At 44.6% G+C, this 16,240-nt stretch overlaps 1 protein-coding gene across 6 annotated transcripts in view; it reads left to right on the top strand.

Moving 5' to 3' along the window:
• The window catches only part of znf385b (zinc finger protein 385B), an 89,269-nt gene that overhangs the window by 33,411 nt on the left and 39,618 nt on the right, over positions 1-16,240 (top strand). The window contains exon 1 of one of the 6 annotated variants that reach the window (XM_042082370.1): positions 7,340-7,568. The exons of 4 other annotated variants lie outside the window; for them this stretch is intronic. Coding sequence is in view for 1 of the 2 variants with exons in the window: in XM_042082360.1 (XP_041938294.1) it covers positions 11,855-11,864 (10 nt within the window). In the remaining variant the exon portion in view is untranslated. Of the gene's footprint in view, positions 1-7,339; positions 7,569-11,607; positions 11,865-16,240 lie in introns of those variants that run through there. One more of the 6 variants, XM_042082360.1, reaches the window with a different exon arrangement.

Below are 16,240 nucleotides of genomic sequence, written 5' to 3'. Positions count from 1 at the left end.
CATTTCACGGAGAGAGACAAGAAGATACTATAGCTAATGACAGTGCTATTACCTTAATTTCTTCTGTTATTATAGCGCTTCACCTCTGACTTCTCATATTGAGGTTAGGGTGTATTTGTGTTTTAGTTTATTTACTATGTGAGCAAAGTGTTTTTGTCGTTGGTGATAAATTATACATTTTAGATGTTCTCTTTGAGATTCGTTGTGGCCCAGGTACGCATGCTCTCCCCTCAGACTACCTCCCACTGAGGCACACAGAGGCAGTCTCTCGGGAGCTGTGTGTGTGTGTGTGTGTGTGTGTGTGTGTGTGTGTGTGTGTGTGTGTGTGTGTCTGTTGGCTTATCAGCCTCAGGCCCTTTCAGTGAGCAGATCTTAAACGCCAGTCCTGCAACCCCCTCAAATCATTGTTCATGTAATTAAGATCACGCCATTGATTACAGGGGCCGGTGATGCAGGCGGGGAGTTTGACGGAATCTGTGAAAAGCTGAATTATTTAGCGCAACAACTTTTTTTTTCATGCCATAAACTGAAATATATGTGACTGATTAACAAGTCATAATTGTGTGGCACTCATAAAAAGTCTCAAAATGAGTTTGGTAAAATGTGTTACAGATTTTGCAATCTGTAAATGACTTGTTATTTTGCAAGCGTGTAGTGGGAGTGTCAGTATCAGTCATATTTGTTACTTGTTTTCATTTGCATTTATGTATGCTACAGCATGTCATCATGTTCACAATATAAACAAAATGAATAAAGCAGCCTTACTGTGGTGCACAATCCATCTAGTGAACCTGGATAAGCTAAGAAGCTGTTGTATGCCATTTTGCTGATGATGGCAGGTGCCCATTTTACACCCTATTAGCAGAAATATTACATTTACGCAGTGCAATACAATTAAAGGAAAAACGCAAAAAACAAAGCAAATGCTTCATAATGGAGCTTTGAATAATTGAACACATTTCTTATGGTGGCTCATGCAGAGTTTTAATGGGATTGCTGAGCTTTCCGAGCGTGTTTTGTGTGATGATGAGGGAAACGTCCGCGGTAAGAATGTTGGGGTATTTACATGTTCTGTTGGGGTATTTACATGTTCTGTTGGGGTATTTGGCCATGACCAGATGAGAGCATTTGTTTGGAGTTCATTTAAGCGTTACCTCGTACTCTAGGTTCGGATGAATACTTTGGATCATTGTCCTGAAGGAATGTTCCCCCTCGGTCAAGGTTGAGCTCCTTGGCACCGCTGACCAAATCTCTGGCCAAGACGGCCTGGTACCTGGGTGAGCTCTACATTTCGTTCTCTCCCAAAAACACAAGCCCTGGGAGACTCACTGGACAAATCCAGCGAGAGGGGGATTGTTTTGCGTAAGATTCTTCCTCACAGTTTTTTTCCCCCCTCCACTACACCAAATTGAAGCAGCTATGGGAACAAAGCAGTCAAAAGAAATCTCATCAAGTCTTCTCATGTGGCTCAGCTTTCTGATCCAGCTTGACAAAACCACCCTCCTTTTAGCAGAGCTGTGAATACCGCATGAGTTTGGCCCCTGCTTAAGCATTAGTCAGACATTCGAGCTGGCATGCCAGTTTGTCTAAGACACAGTCATCTGTGACTTTTTAATACCATTTGGATGAATTTCACTCTGGGCTATGCAAGGCCACCACAGCCTGGGCTGATAGTAGCAGAGAGCATTTATTTCTCATCTGGTATTTTAATGATCGCCTCTCGGTGTGATTGAGCTTGATGGCTTGTCACTTGCTTCTTAGTTTCATCTCTTTGTCACCATGCTTGACAAAAAGCATAGTAAGTTACCATCTCTACAGTGTATTTGTTTGCCATCTAGGCTCATTGGAACTCTTTGGAGAATGGAGGTGTAGAATCACTTTAATTCACACTCAAAGTCTGAAAGAGAATTGTCACTACAAACACCAGAAATACATTCAGTTTTGCCTTTTTCTTTGAAGAGAATCATATGCTATATGTTAGAGTAAATCTGTAAGAAATCCAAGTATTTTTTTATTTTACACATACAGTATATCTGTACTCGGATTACTATGCACCAGATGTATGAACAACATTGGAAAATGTATTTCATTTTGTTTTGAGGTTCTTCTCCACAGTCCAACTGAGAGTGTTCTTAAAGCCAAAATTCTTTGACTGTTTTGCAGTGATCTAAATGCTGTTTGTATCTGAGAGCCTCTTTGAGATAATTGAAGCACTTTTGGAGGGTCTTCTGTAGAGGTTTCCGTTGAGGCTGTGTTGATTTTGCAAATTAATTTGCACATTTATGATTTTCTGCCGTATATTCCGATATCAATGTGTGTAATGAAGGGTTAGAATTTTTGTCTGCCCAATTAGTTACTTTGTATTAGTCAAGATTTCTAACTCTCTAAACCACCCTACTTCTGTTGGGGTGTGTGTGTGTGTGTGTTGGTGGGTGGTTGTGTGTGTGTGTGATTATGTGGATGTAAGTGTAAGTTTGAGTGTGCACTTCTGTGAAGAGGGTCTGAAATAACCCTTAAACTTTTTATTAGCCAAGGTAAGCTGTATTTACCTTAAGGGATGGGGAATCTGTAACTTCCTGCATGGAAGATAATATATGAGGTAGCTGCACTTAGTACAATTACCCAGAGAACACCGCAGGGATGAGGGGACAGAGATCGTGACCACGAGCCTCTCGAAAATGCAGGAAGTGGAAGCTCTGAGCTTTTGTCATGCGCCAGCCGGCGTCTAAATCCATCTTCATAAATTAATCTTCACACAAGCGCGATAAAAGACAGATGAAAGGGAGGGATATTCACTTTCTCAAATGAAACGCATTCAATTTGAAAGGCTTAATTATAGTGGCGAGATTTTGACAGTCGATAATTTCTTTATTGTGGGGGCTCCACAAAAGATTTGGCTACCTGCGCAAGGACTTTGATTAATGGCGTTTTCAGCTGTTCTGGATTGACAGCTCTTATCTCCTGGATATCTGAACCACAACAGAGGCTATTCATGAGACCCACAGCTGCCTTAAATTTATAGCCACTTTTATAGGGGCATAGACACAGTACTGTGAGGTCAACTGGCATACCGCTTATTCTTAGTGGCCTATAGAACTGTATTAGGTAACTTTCACTTTGTGTCTTAGGATAACATTCCGCATTACTCTGCACCCTATTAAAGTGTTCTGTGAGTGAACCCATTGGAGCATAAAAAGAATTGGGTCCTAAATTTGGAAAATTCTACGGAAAAAAAGGACAAATCAAAACAAATGCTGCTTAATAAGGTACAGTTGGAGGAGCTGAGACTGAAACATGACCCAGGGGATGACAGCGCTGAAGCTTTGGACCGCAGTGGGGGAAACCCTAATAATGGCCTGTCATAATCAGAACGGGAGTGCATAAAGAGCACATTGTTGTTCATCCAATCCGAGGCAGTCACTTCCTTTTCATGCAGCAGGGGACGCATTGTGTGGATGTCCTCGTTGTTTGTGCTAGCCAAAGAGGCCGTTCCAAAAAAACAAGTTTTGCGGGCAGCTGTCTGGGCAAAGGGGCTTGCACACTGTCAGTCCTCATCACCTAGCCTAAGCTCTGCACCTCAGAGGATTTCACCGCAGGGCCCAAACACAATGGTTCAGTGAGGCCCAGTCAGGATGTGTGTAGATTTGGATAATTTTGTTCCCAGTCAGGATGTGTCTAAATTTGGATAATTTTGTTCCCAGTCAGGATGTGTCTCGATTTGGATAATTTTGATATAAATTTGTCTTGAACAGCACCACATTTTTTTACAAGGATGTGTGACTTCTTCTTCATGACTGCATCGCCCTCTGTTTCCACATTTGATCTTTTTTGCTCTTTTTTTTGGATAGTTTTTATCCTTGGATGGGTGACATGTTTGCTTCATTAGAGCGGAGCAAAAAAAAAAGGGTCCTCTCGGTACGTACTTTTACAAAGGCGTGAGAGGAACAGGAAGTCGGGAGGGATGTAGTAGGAAGGCTAGGGGCGAGGATTTAAGAAGACCTTTGCATCTCTGGCATGCAAGTTTAGTTTAGGAAATTCTTTAATTTCAATTCCTTTCTCGGCTCCGCTGGAATACGTCAACGGTTGCCGGTTTTCCTTGGAGCGCCCTCTCAAGGATTATCTGGAATCAATTTTCCGAATTTATGTTATTCAGGGATGATGTCACGGTGCAAACCTGCAGCTCTCGTCCGTGAAGTTGGGGAGGATTGTAACTCTTGGCTCCGGAGCACATTTCCAAGCATTAAGTCCAAACTCATTTTCATCCCCCAAGAAAGTGTCACACATGGAGGAGATTAGAACTGGGAAAGGGACCGACCGTAAGAGAAAAAATGTAAAATAGAAAAAAGAAAGCGAAATGAGAAAAAAAGGATCCCTTCCTCATGAAAGCTGAACCAACAGCAACACCTGCTTTCCATCTTATGGCACTTTGTCTTGAGGCAGTCCCCTCCTCACTGGCCTGCTGAGTTTAAGTGAAAGGCGATTAAAACCGTAATAGTCTGCAACTGAACTGTTAACATCTGAAGAGTCCTCTTTTTCCACCTCTCAAAGCGCTTGGTGAACTTTGTGTGGCATGTTACTGATATACTGTATATACACACTGCGATAACAAGCATACTGAAACATTGCCAATTGTGGAAGGAAATTGAAGGTGTTTGTAGAGCAAGAGCTGTTGTGCCCCAAATTTTATGTATGCTTTTGAATTTTCACATGCACACTCAATTTCACATGCTTCCAACCACCACCACAACTACTCAATGAAGTAGCTATTGATAATGCAAAATAAAATAGCACTGTTCTCAGGCGTTTGCCAGTTTCTGAGGTTTATGACTGCCCAGAGTGTCTGCCACTCACTCAGGAGAGACTGTGTAAATTGCAAAACAGGACACAGCAGTTTGTCTGAGGCCTGGCATTCCGTCTGGCGCGGAAAAGGTAATTGCATCTGAATTGCCTCATGTTTCTTTTCCTACAAACTCTATGGCTCATTGTACTCTTTGGTATCTGCTGTGATGCGTGTCATGTTTAGGAGTGTGCAAGCTATCCTCAAAACGGGGAAATTCTGGATGTTTCTGTTAGAGATGGTACTTATCTGGATGGCTCATTTCTCTGCAGAATCAGTGTGTGATATTGTCTGGTATGACTGGAATCATTCTTGTGAGATTACTCTTTAGGATTATGTCTTATTTTCAGTATAAAATGTTCTGTTCATAAAGATGAAATATGGATTTCCAAGAATTAACATACACCATGTATTGGTTTTTACCTTCATCACTAAACCCTAAACTATTTGAAATCTGTACATGTCTGCTAAAGAAATACTGTTTTATTGTTGTGACACAGACCAGATCGTTCCCATTGAGTAGCTGACTGGAATTGATCTGGCTGCATCCTTTCCAGAGTCTATGGGTATATGCTCACATTTTCCGACCCGAGTACATCCACTTAAAGCCGAGTATACAGTGACTTTAGGGGTTAGGAGTGTATGGCATGGTATTTGCATTTAGTCGTTTAGCAGATGCTTTGGTCAGGATTGGCGATGGCGGACATTTTTATTATCAGTACTCCAGATCCCAGTTGACCCGGTGACCTTGGCGTTGCTAGCACTTTGCTCGAAGATCCCAGCTGCAGGACTCGACTGTAAGTCGATCTCTGTTGCCACCTCAGGCCCCCAAGGGAGGGAGATGTGATGTGTGCGGCACTGTTACTACTCCATGCTGCTGTTGCCGTGGCTGCTGCTGTTACGAGGCCTTCTGAGGGACTCCTGGCAGTAGGGGCCGTTCGGGAGGGCCACGCACGGAGGACAACTGGCAACATGGGACCGTAACAGGAGGGGACTCCAGATGGGATGTGATGGCGCCGTTTGTCATGCAGATTGAGGCCAACCAAGCCTTATAGCTACCCCCCCACCACCACCAACACCCTTCGCCTGCCCCTTTTACCCTGCATTGCGCTCTGTGCTGCTCTGTATAGTTGGAACCGGCCAAACCTTTCTGAGTTTGTCTGCCCTCGAACACTCCCTGTGGCCCTTCTGTCGTTTAGCGCTCCACTGTGCCCTCACCCAGGATTACGCCATGTTAATACCTCTGAGTACCAGCGGCTAATGTTCGAATCCGCCGTGTGAAATAAGGCATGCACTTCAAGGGATTTTGTGTCGAATTTGAACTCTCAGAGCACCATTCTCTCATAGGGCCCCACACAGGAGCCCTGTATTTTTAAGGCTTGCCTGCTAGATCATGAGGCTTGCTGGCTTCTCAGATCTATTTTTGATGAAGCGATGGTGCGAGACTGCGGCTGCCAGTGTTGCTTAAACAGTGCGTGGAATCATGCTCCCAAATCACAGTTGTGTGCCAGCTGGAGAGTGGTGTTTATAGGTGTGATTTTGAGGACGTTTTAAGAGCTAATTATAGGACTATTCGATTTTTAGATGGCTAAATTACACAGCGAAGTGCCTTGGCCTCTCTGCTTGCATTAAATTGCTTTGCCGAGGCGGTTTTTCACAGGAGGCCTGCGTCGGGCTCATGTCTTTAGGCCTTTTAATACCACAGATCATTTAACATGATAAGTGTTCTTTCTCCGTGAATGTTTGAAACCATAAGTGACCTGTGTGCAAAGCGCTGGCATTTGGTTTTTAACACAATTATTTGCAGATGCATTGTTATGACTTGATTTGTAACAGGCCGCCCTGCCGTGGAAATTCAAATGTATTTGATTCACAACCCAGGACCTTTTCCATAAAAGATAATATAAAATAAGATAAAATTTGAAAAGATCTGACTCTAGCAAGAAAGGGCACATTGAAAAGACAGCATCTGTACGAGAGATGAAGGGAAGATGGAGATTAAGTTCAAAGCTGGCCTTATTGTCTCTCTGTCAGGTTGTCTGGTATCAATACAGCCATCTCCGGTTCTGTTGTTTGGCCCTCCAGCAGTCTCTCTCTCTTTTCTCTCTCTATCTCTTTCTCTCTCTCTCATTCTCCCTCTCTGCTGTCTTTATGGTGTTAGCCTTAGTGTGGGGCGGTGGGTATTGTGTTACATGTTCGGCCCTCCGACTGGAGGAAATTGCAGCGGGATTAAGCAGTTGTGCCACACCTGACACGGGTGATCATTCTAATCAACAAGAAACCCCCCAGGTCAGATGGCGATGACAAATTCCAATGCTGGTAATCTGAGCACTGTGGGGCTCAGCATGGTGAGGAGGTCCAGCCAGCGGTGGCATGTATCCCAGCCCTCCCAAAAGACTCGTCCTACTGCATATGTGCCAGAGCTCTCAAGGCAAAGAGGTGTGAAAAGTAGCTAACAGCAAGGACAGGAAAGAGATAGAGAGAGAGAGAGAGGAGAGACACGGAGAAAAGAAAGAGTGCAGTAGAAGGCCAAGGAAACACCAGAGAGAGAGAAAGCAATAGAGAGAGAGACAGAGAGATTTAAGGAAAGGGAGGGGCGTGCTGGTTGAAATTGAGAGGAATTGAGCGGAGAGGGGACAGGCGGTGCACATTCCTCCGTGTTTTGATCTCTAATGTGCGGAAGAATCCTGTCAGGGCCAACAGTGAGTGGTTCCGGGACTCTCCCAGTGAGGTATGGAGACTGAGCTGGGCTTCATTAATGCAATGTGTATGCCATCTCTCATTTAGGTGCGCTGTACGACACCAATTGATTTGATATTGTCTTGCATGTCTGAGGCAAATTGCGGCGGGCTGGAGGAAATTGCTCTCAAGGATGGCTGCCTTCTGGGAGGGCTCATTCCTGAGATGCAAAAAATGTCCGAAATGAAGAAGTAGACCAATGATTAAATATATATGATTCAAGAACGCCTGTGCTTTTTAGAGGTTTATTTCAGTGCTGCGCAGATGTACATTTCCACAACCCCATGCTGTGGAACTGTATGACTTATTAATATGCTCTTGGAAGGTGTGGGTGGTTTTCTGTGTCTCTTGAATGCCAGCCAGCCGAAGTGCAGACATGGTTGATCTCATAGTAAAGGTCTGTGCCGTGATTGCGATGGTGTTGACTCTTGGGGTAGTGCAGCTTTTTTTTTTTTCTTGCCATTTTGCCTCAGCTATCGTTTAATCAGATCAAAATTGCCTCAAACGCTTTCGTGCATGACTTGTTTTCATCGGTAAACACGGAGCAGATTTTCATCCGTCACCCTCTGAAGTTCAAACATGAACACTGTGATTAAGCAAAGTCAAAAGACAAACAAACGCTCCATTTATTCCTGCCGTTCGGCGTGGCGCAGGCCAAACACTGCCCTTTTCCTGCAGCGCCGCGACGACTCCTCTCTTAGCTACTGAACTGAAATGACTGAACATGTGTTTTCAGCATGACCCTTGAATGTATGCGCGGCATGTGTTTAAACGGTGAAATAAATGTGCGCAGGAAGTCATCACACATGATTTCAGCTCCGCCGCTCTGGTTCTGTTCATTGGCCTGTGGCTAAAGAACACTATGCAGCCTCAAATCTCAATAGTATGAGTCCTGGTATGGTCCATTAGGACACAAAGCAAACTCTTTCCACAGGGCAGTCTCTGTTTGTATTGGACACCTCCTACACTGCAAACATGTGATAGTGGCTGATATCTTGCAGAGCAAAGATACTCAATAATACCGTGGTGCACCAGGAGGTTTGTCTTAGAGTGATTGGAATCTTTGAAATGATATTGTGCTTTCTATCTCTAACCCCTGTTGACATTTTTCATTCATTCCAATTTCACTGTGCCCATGGACAAATAGGTTTTGCCATTTTGAATAAGCCAATTCGCCAGTCTTTAGGCTCCTTTCTAGCATATAAAAGTTCAGACAAAAATAAACAAATAACTATGTATTTCTTTGAAGAAAATGACTTCATGCGCAAGCTCCATGCACAAACTCCCTTGGCTCATTCCAGTGGCATTTTAAGGTTTAGGAAAGAAAATTATGTGAAATTAGACATTTATATTTCGTCTGAAGTGCTTCCTCGTCGCACTAAAGCATGTTTCATAATTCATGAGAGACCGGATATTCAGGACACTCGCTGGGTTGTTGAAATGCTTTTGGCCTCGCTGGCATTTCTCACATTAAATGGCCCAGCTATAGTTCTCGCCTCTCTGTATTCCGAAACTCCATTAATCCATATCCTGGGCAGCTACACCTGAAATCTTAAATGGATATAATGGGATGGATTATAGGCACCTGTTTTATCTTAATTACATCTGGCCACCTGACACTTGGGTAATTGACTCCGTGCAATAAGTCTGGTAGGAGACACATGGCCTCATGCTGCCTGTCTATGCCCTTGTCTGTGGCCAGTCTCCCGGATCCCCGGAATAAAGAAAGTTATTTATGACGCCTGTGATGGCCTCTGGGCTTGCTTATGGTGGCTGAAGATATTAAGTGTGATGCCACTGTGTTCGCACGTACTATATTATCCTGGACAATGACAAGGCTTGTCTAGGCTAAACAAGTGCTTAGCTCAGCAGTGCTAAATTAATGCCGGTGACATCAACAAGGTTGAACGATCCCATTAAACACTGTTGTAGTTTTAACATGGCAAACGGTCAAAGTACTTACACACTTGCGATTGAAATAGGAGATGTCCTGCTGTGCAGTTTGGGAATGTAAGGCAACATAAATTGTATTGTCAGTGGAAAATATCCCCAAAATGTACGATTATTTATAGGTACTCCTTAGCTTTGCATGTCGGTGTAAACAGAGAAAGGTTAGAGTGATATTGCCTGATGGTAACACAGGCGATCTGTTAAGCGATCGTCCGTTGTAAAGCTCGGCCTTTCCAGTGCCTGTAACCAGAGCTGGGGACAGTTCACAGCTGCCGAAATGCAGCATGCAGGCGGCACTGTCCCCATGACATAAATCACATCATCAGGTCAGTCTAGGCGAGTGATAACCCTTGCAACCTTTCCAGCCCACAGCCCCCCATATCCCACCCCCACCCCCCCGCTCCACCTAACGGCAGTAATATTTAGCACAGTGATCAGGAGGACAGAGCTCAGAGAATTATACGTTGCCTTTCTCCGAACACTCTTTCCTGAAAAGACAGGGTCAACTGTGGGAACAAAAAGGACCACGTCACACTGCCGTGGAACTAAACACATTGTTGCCCCTAATGGAATACCTAGCAGGGCACAATGTAGAGCCTACTAATATGACACAGGTCTATCTTTGGCTCCTATTGGCGCAGATGAACTTCATTTGTTCCTTGAAGTACACTATAAGCGTAAGCATTGACTTTCATGAGACGAATGGCATTTATTAGCGTGCCTGAAGGTAATTAATTTCCATTGTGAGACGATTTGGCCGCCTTTGGGTGGCCCGTCCTTTTTATCCTCTCGGTCGCTCCTCAGCTGTCTCTCTCGATGCGGTACAAGACGAGCCGAGCTGGTCATCCTCCCCCGGTTGTAAGCCGCGGGATTTACACACCATGTGCAGTTGTATTCTTGGACGCCAGGCCCTTGCTCCAGTCACAAGCCCCAAAGTATTTTGTCAAGTAATATGATCGTCGAGCATTCTGTCTAATTTCTCTCGAAATGTTCCCGGCGGAAACCCAACACCCTCGACGAAAGGCTTTGAGGTCTGAAAAAGCCATGGTTCAGAGACATGACCTCTACTGTGCCGTCACATTCAAACTGTGGTATTGACCCTCTGTAGGCTACTCAAAGCGCTCCCAAGAGGGGGCCTGAGACGGGCCAAATGGATGCACTTGCTTCGCCCAAGGAATTGTCTCAGCAGCCGTCGTCATTTTCTCAATCGCCAGTGCTACTGTACTGAATTGTGCTGTGCTGTTGTGCCGGTTGTCGCCAGAGAGGCGGCGATTACCTCAGCGCATATTTGCGCATCACATCGGATGGCAAGCGGTTCACATTACCATCTGTCAGCACGCAAGGTTGCACACGCAGAGTTTGGTTTACCTCGCACCTCATACCTCCTGCTGATCTATACCCTGAACTCGGTCCTATGGTGCGTTTGCTGTCTGGAGCCCATGTTGACACAAACATTCTTGCCCCCCGACCTTCCCCCCCTCACCCTTTACCTTGCACTCTCTTTCTATCTCTCTCTCTCTCTCTCTCTCTCTCTCTCTCTCTCTCTCTCTCTCTCTCTCTCTCTCTCTCTCTCTCTCTCTCTCTCTCGTTACTTCCTGACGCCTGTGTCCTGTAACATTGTTTCATCGGGCCAGCCCCCTTTAGCGCTCACGGACCATGCACACAGTTAGGGGGCTTGGGCTGCTGCGGCTGATTTACGAGATCCAGATTCCTCGCAGCTGAATCAGAGCCAGGTGCAGCGTACGTAAAAGCTGATTGACTCATATTCAATGTGTACTCCCAGACAATAACACTGCGCTCTGTCAATTTTGCAATTTCAGATAAAGAAGTACATTTTTTTTGTGTATGTTTGTCCCTTTTACTCCATGCTTCTCCGACATCAGAATCACGTCAGAGTGACCTAGTTTTCTTTTTTTTTCTCTTTCTCTCTCTCTTTCTCTCTCGTCAAGCGTTCCACGCTGCTCACTCGGTTGCTCGCTCTCCACAGCTGCCAACAGCACGGTTCTCTCTCTCTCTCTCTCTCTCTCTCTTGCACACTCCCCTTCTCTCCTTTGTTTTTTTTTTTTTTTGTTTGAGGGAGTCTCGCTCTCCTCGCTCTCTCCCTCCGCAGACACCCTCCGCTCCCTACAGGCTTTAGTCGCTCTTCCGTGCGCGGTCTTCCCGCTCTCTCTCTCTCGCTCTGTTTCTGTCTCTCTCTCTCTCTCGCTGCTGCATCGGAGCCGTGCGAAGCTGAGTGAACAGGTCAGCGGCGGTGCTTTGCTGAGGTTTACTGAGGATATCTCCCTCCTGCTCTCCGCAAGCCCGGCTCAGACCTTACATGGTCCAGTCATGCTTTTGGGTGAGTAGTGCAGAACTGTGGGCCATTGTTTTTTCTGTGACTGAGGACAGTGCCTTTGACTGCATGTTTCTTTCCTCCAAACAGTGGGTTCAGAGGCTATGGTCCTGATATTCGTCTCAATATGTTTTGGTACTAAGCACTGTAAAGATAGAACTGGCTAAGACCCTGGAGTGTCATATACTGGGTATGTGAGTGTGTGTATGTGTGTGTGTGGTTGGTTGGGTCTGCGCTGTTAAAAGGTTTGGTATTTATGCTGTTAACTGGACTTCAATAGGTTCCAAAAAGCTTGAAAGGTTTCATCAAGGTATGGCTTATGTTTTGTGGTGTCATCTCAAAAAAATAATAAAATAGAATTGAGGCGGTTTAGACGTCACACCACAGTGTTCATACACACAATTTAGTTTGAGCTGGTTTTTGAAAGTTACAAGTTCTGGTGTAGCATGGCATCAGTGTTAAATTGCAGGAACAATTCTGAAATGCTTCTGCTTTGTTGTGAATGTACCTGCACAAATGAGTGTGTTATATTTCCTCTACTTGTGCAGCCTGGCATAGTAGCAATTCAACTTTTATGTCCTCATTCTCACTTCTTGTAAAATGGCAAAATGTGTGTGCACACGATCAGTGAAAACCCATCACAGAGATTTTGCTTGAAGATACAGGAGCTGGTTTCCTTGACTAGTTGCGCAAAGACTCAGATGCGTCACCGGAAATCCTCTGAAACAAATGCATTTGTGACCAGAGAGTTCCCATTCTGTTTGCCTTTCTGTTATCTGTGTGCAGATGATGAAATACTCAGGGAAAAGCACTCACATTTTACAAACATTGAAGTTTAAACATCCCCCTATAAGCATACAGGATTGGTACCGACTCTCCCTTGGGGGAAAAAAACACCATTTCTTGAGACAGTGATGTGTCATGTGGGCGCGTTGACTAATCTCCCTCTTCTTAACTAGCGTGCGATTATGCTGAAAGTGTTGGCCTGGGAGCCTCTCTCCGAGGAACAACCCGTTGAATGAAATCATGACGGTACACCCTCGCTGAAGATAGTAAGCCAGAACTCAACATTTATGAAGAGCATAAATGAGCAGGAATGCCCCCAGGGAACTGTTTCAGCCTGCCTTTAAACAGAGACGGCTGAAGCCCCGGTAGTGTTGCCAATGCTAGCAGCCACGGTTGTCCGCTCGGAACAGCACCCCGGGAGTCAGTTCCACCCAGTGACTTTGGGAACTTCATTAAGCTGCCAGCTCTCTTCTTGAGTGGCTCCTTTGATAGCAGGGGTTTAGTCTGGCTTCGGCAACATCTAGTAGGGCTTTTCTTTTTTTTTGTCTGGTCAATAAGGAAGTCTAGGAGGTTTGGACATGAGACTTTTAACATTCAGCAGTGTTATGCGGTGGTGGTGCTGGTTGTGGAAGGGGGGGGGGGGGGGGTTCAGAGAAAAAAACACTGCCAAGTTCCTGATGAGGTGTTGTTTTTTTTTTTGGTCTTTCGCTTGGCGCGTGCTGAATAGCAAATCAGCTTGATGAGCGTGTCGCTTGCAACAAGGCTAAATTTAAACATTAATTGTGTGCCTCCTTTCGACTGTCTGCCTGTGTATGCATCATTAAAGTTTAAAGGACGATTATGCGCCATTCCTTATTCCTCCAGGTAATGTGTTTCATTGATGGGTCATTTGCATAACCTGGTTCCCATGATCTGTTGTATATCTCATCAAATATTAAAGCTTTCTGGTAGAGTGTCTCTTTCTCTGTCGACGAGACTGAAGAAAATAAATGTATTATTTATAGATGGTATTTCTCGCTCCTCTCCCTTTGGTCTTCTGGTGCTATGTGCTGTTACTGGCCTGAGAATCCTGAGAGGAACTGAGAGTGACGATCTACGACAAGCCTCAAAGACTATAACTTTGCTTTTTAACGACTTGAGGAGTCTGTTTGGAGACACAGTACGTACGTCATTACTAATGTCTGCAGATAGCAATGTTTCTAACAGACCTGACCGTTTCTATTTTCGTTGCCACTTCACAAATTGTAAGTGCTGGTTTTTTTGGCGGGGATAGAAAATAGACTTTGGTTAAGCTGCTCCGCTGCACTGCTCACAGGTCTGAGGCGTCAACAATCCAGCTTCTGCGGTGATGGTATTCTGGCTTGCTTGTTGTCGTTTGCCACTGGAGTGAAACAGCCATTTAGTCTAAAGTGTGTCTAAAGTTCAGAGCCACTCACTTGAATAAAAAATAAAAAAAAACACACCAGCCTGGCCAGCCCTTTTTTTCCTGTCCTCTTATCTGAAATTGTGGTCAAACTGCCATTATCCGATTGGCTGGAAGTAATCGTAATTGTGTGTGTTTGTAATAACACACAACTCTGTCAGCTGTAAGTGTGATAAATCTGAGATTTATGAGCACTGACCCACACCTAATACAGAAAGGGCGAGATGTTGCTCTATTGGCATGTTATTGTTAATGGTTTAATATTTGCATATTAATATCTTGCATCAAACACAGCTACCGTACTACATTACATTACCCCCCTCACCTCCAGCCCAATCCCTGTGCATTTGTACTTAATCTAATATGTGAGACGTTGCCTCGGGCCAAATAATAATAATTCACTGGCCTGGTCGATTTGCATGTACTCCAATGTGTTTCTCCTGGCTGAATATTTACGGCCATTACGTTTTGATATTTTGATAAAGCAATAGCAGTGAACAGTGAGTACATTTGGAGGTGGATAGTTGCTTAGTGCATTTAGCGCATTGTCCACCCACACAAAAGGGGAGGCTGATGCGTTTCCAGTGATTCGGAAGCACCTCTTGTAAAATTCTGAGCACATGTATTTTTAATAGAAACCTTTGGGCCTTGGGAAAGATCTGAGCCAGAGCTGAGGGCTATGGCTCAGCAAACATTAGCCTTTCTTAGACAAACAGACACAGGGCTAACTGCCATATCAGCTAGAGGCGCTATCTGTGTTCTGGAGATCGGTGCTCTTTTTTTGCCATGCCTCTGTTTCGAATCACTGTAAGCGTAAAATGTGTTGTAAGTCTGTTGAGGGAAAAGGTGGCGTGGCAGAAGTACCCCCCCACCACTACAACAACCACAACCAACCAACCACTGCCTCCTCCATCACCTCCACCCCTCCCACTCCTGCTGTTCCTTGGTCTCCATGGCAACCGCAGAGCTGAAACAACAAGTGCAGCCCCTGGTAAAAATGACTTTATGAAAGTAATTTGCACAGAGTGATGTATTCTGAGATGAATATGTTGATCCATGCTGTATCCATGATGGCTGGTGCTTGAGGGACAGTTCCTAGTCTTATCCGAATCTGTAAAAAAAAGAAACATTAAAAGCCTTTGGAAAGGTCTGCTGACAAACCGCATCTTTGTACCTATCTAAAGTAATCACAATGGGAACACTAATCCATTTCAGTTGAAATATTCATTAGAAGGACTTTGATATAAATAAAACATATTTTTGAACCTCTGATTATTTCGGTCATATCACAGTGGAGCAGTCATCAGTTCACAGTTTGATTGGTTATTTTCCACATATCACATTGTTAGGTTTGCTGTCAAACAGGGTTTGGTCTTAATGCGTTTAGCCATGCTGGCAAGACCTCCGCCCTGCCTAAGGTGAAAGAGAAATTACCCTTTTAACGGCGTGGTTGTTACTGACCAGATATTGCTGATTTTACAACTGACTGGATTTACTTATCAGCTTTCTTCACAACATTGTTTTTTTTTCATCCATTAATTAATTTTATGACTTGCACAGAGCATAATTTTTTTTCTCTCTATTTTTTGTTGTGCTTTGAATATCAAGAATGTTCAATTTACTGGTATGGATGCTAGAGCCATGGATGTAAGTGTGTCACACTCGCAGCACTCTTGAGTACACAGTATTGACAAGCTGTCAGCAGAGCTCTTGTTGTGAATATCCCTTACAGTGTGAGACCGGCTGTTTGCCACAGACAAAGCAGACTGCACGTCTTAGTGGGGCAACAGGATATATTTGGCCACGTAAACAAATGTTATTCAATGCTGATGTCTGTCCTCATTCTGATTACAGACACCTTTATCAAAAGTTTTCCAAAGTGTATTGAGTCTCTCTCTGTATGTGTGCGTGTGTGTGTTTCCACCTAGTGTGCAGACTACTTAAGGTGCAAAGCTCCCCTGTCCTTGTCATCACCAACCCCCTCATTTCCTCAGCTGAAATGTACGAGTAGACTAGCACATGCAGACCATAGTGTCCACTGCAATGGTCCTGGCGATGACGAACTACGCAAACCTTTGTCGTCACTTTGGCAGCGCATCGTCGATCCACGTGGCCCGTGGAGTCGAGCGGCCTCTCAGCTCCTGTTAGCGGTCTTGACGGGGGAGGAACTCCA

The sequence above is a fragment of the Alosa sapidissima genome, chromosome 2 (assembly GCF_018492685.1).
Source record: "Alosa sapidissima isolate fAloSap1 chromosome 2, fAloSap1.pri, whole genome shotgun sequence".
In the NCBI taxonomy this organism is placed as follows: domain Eukaryota; kingdom Metazoa; phylum Chordata; class Actinopteri; order Clupeiformes; family Clupeidae; genus Alosa; species Alosa sapidissima.
Note: the sequence above shows the minus strand (reverse complement) of the source record. Positions and strands in the feature narration are given on the sequence as shown.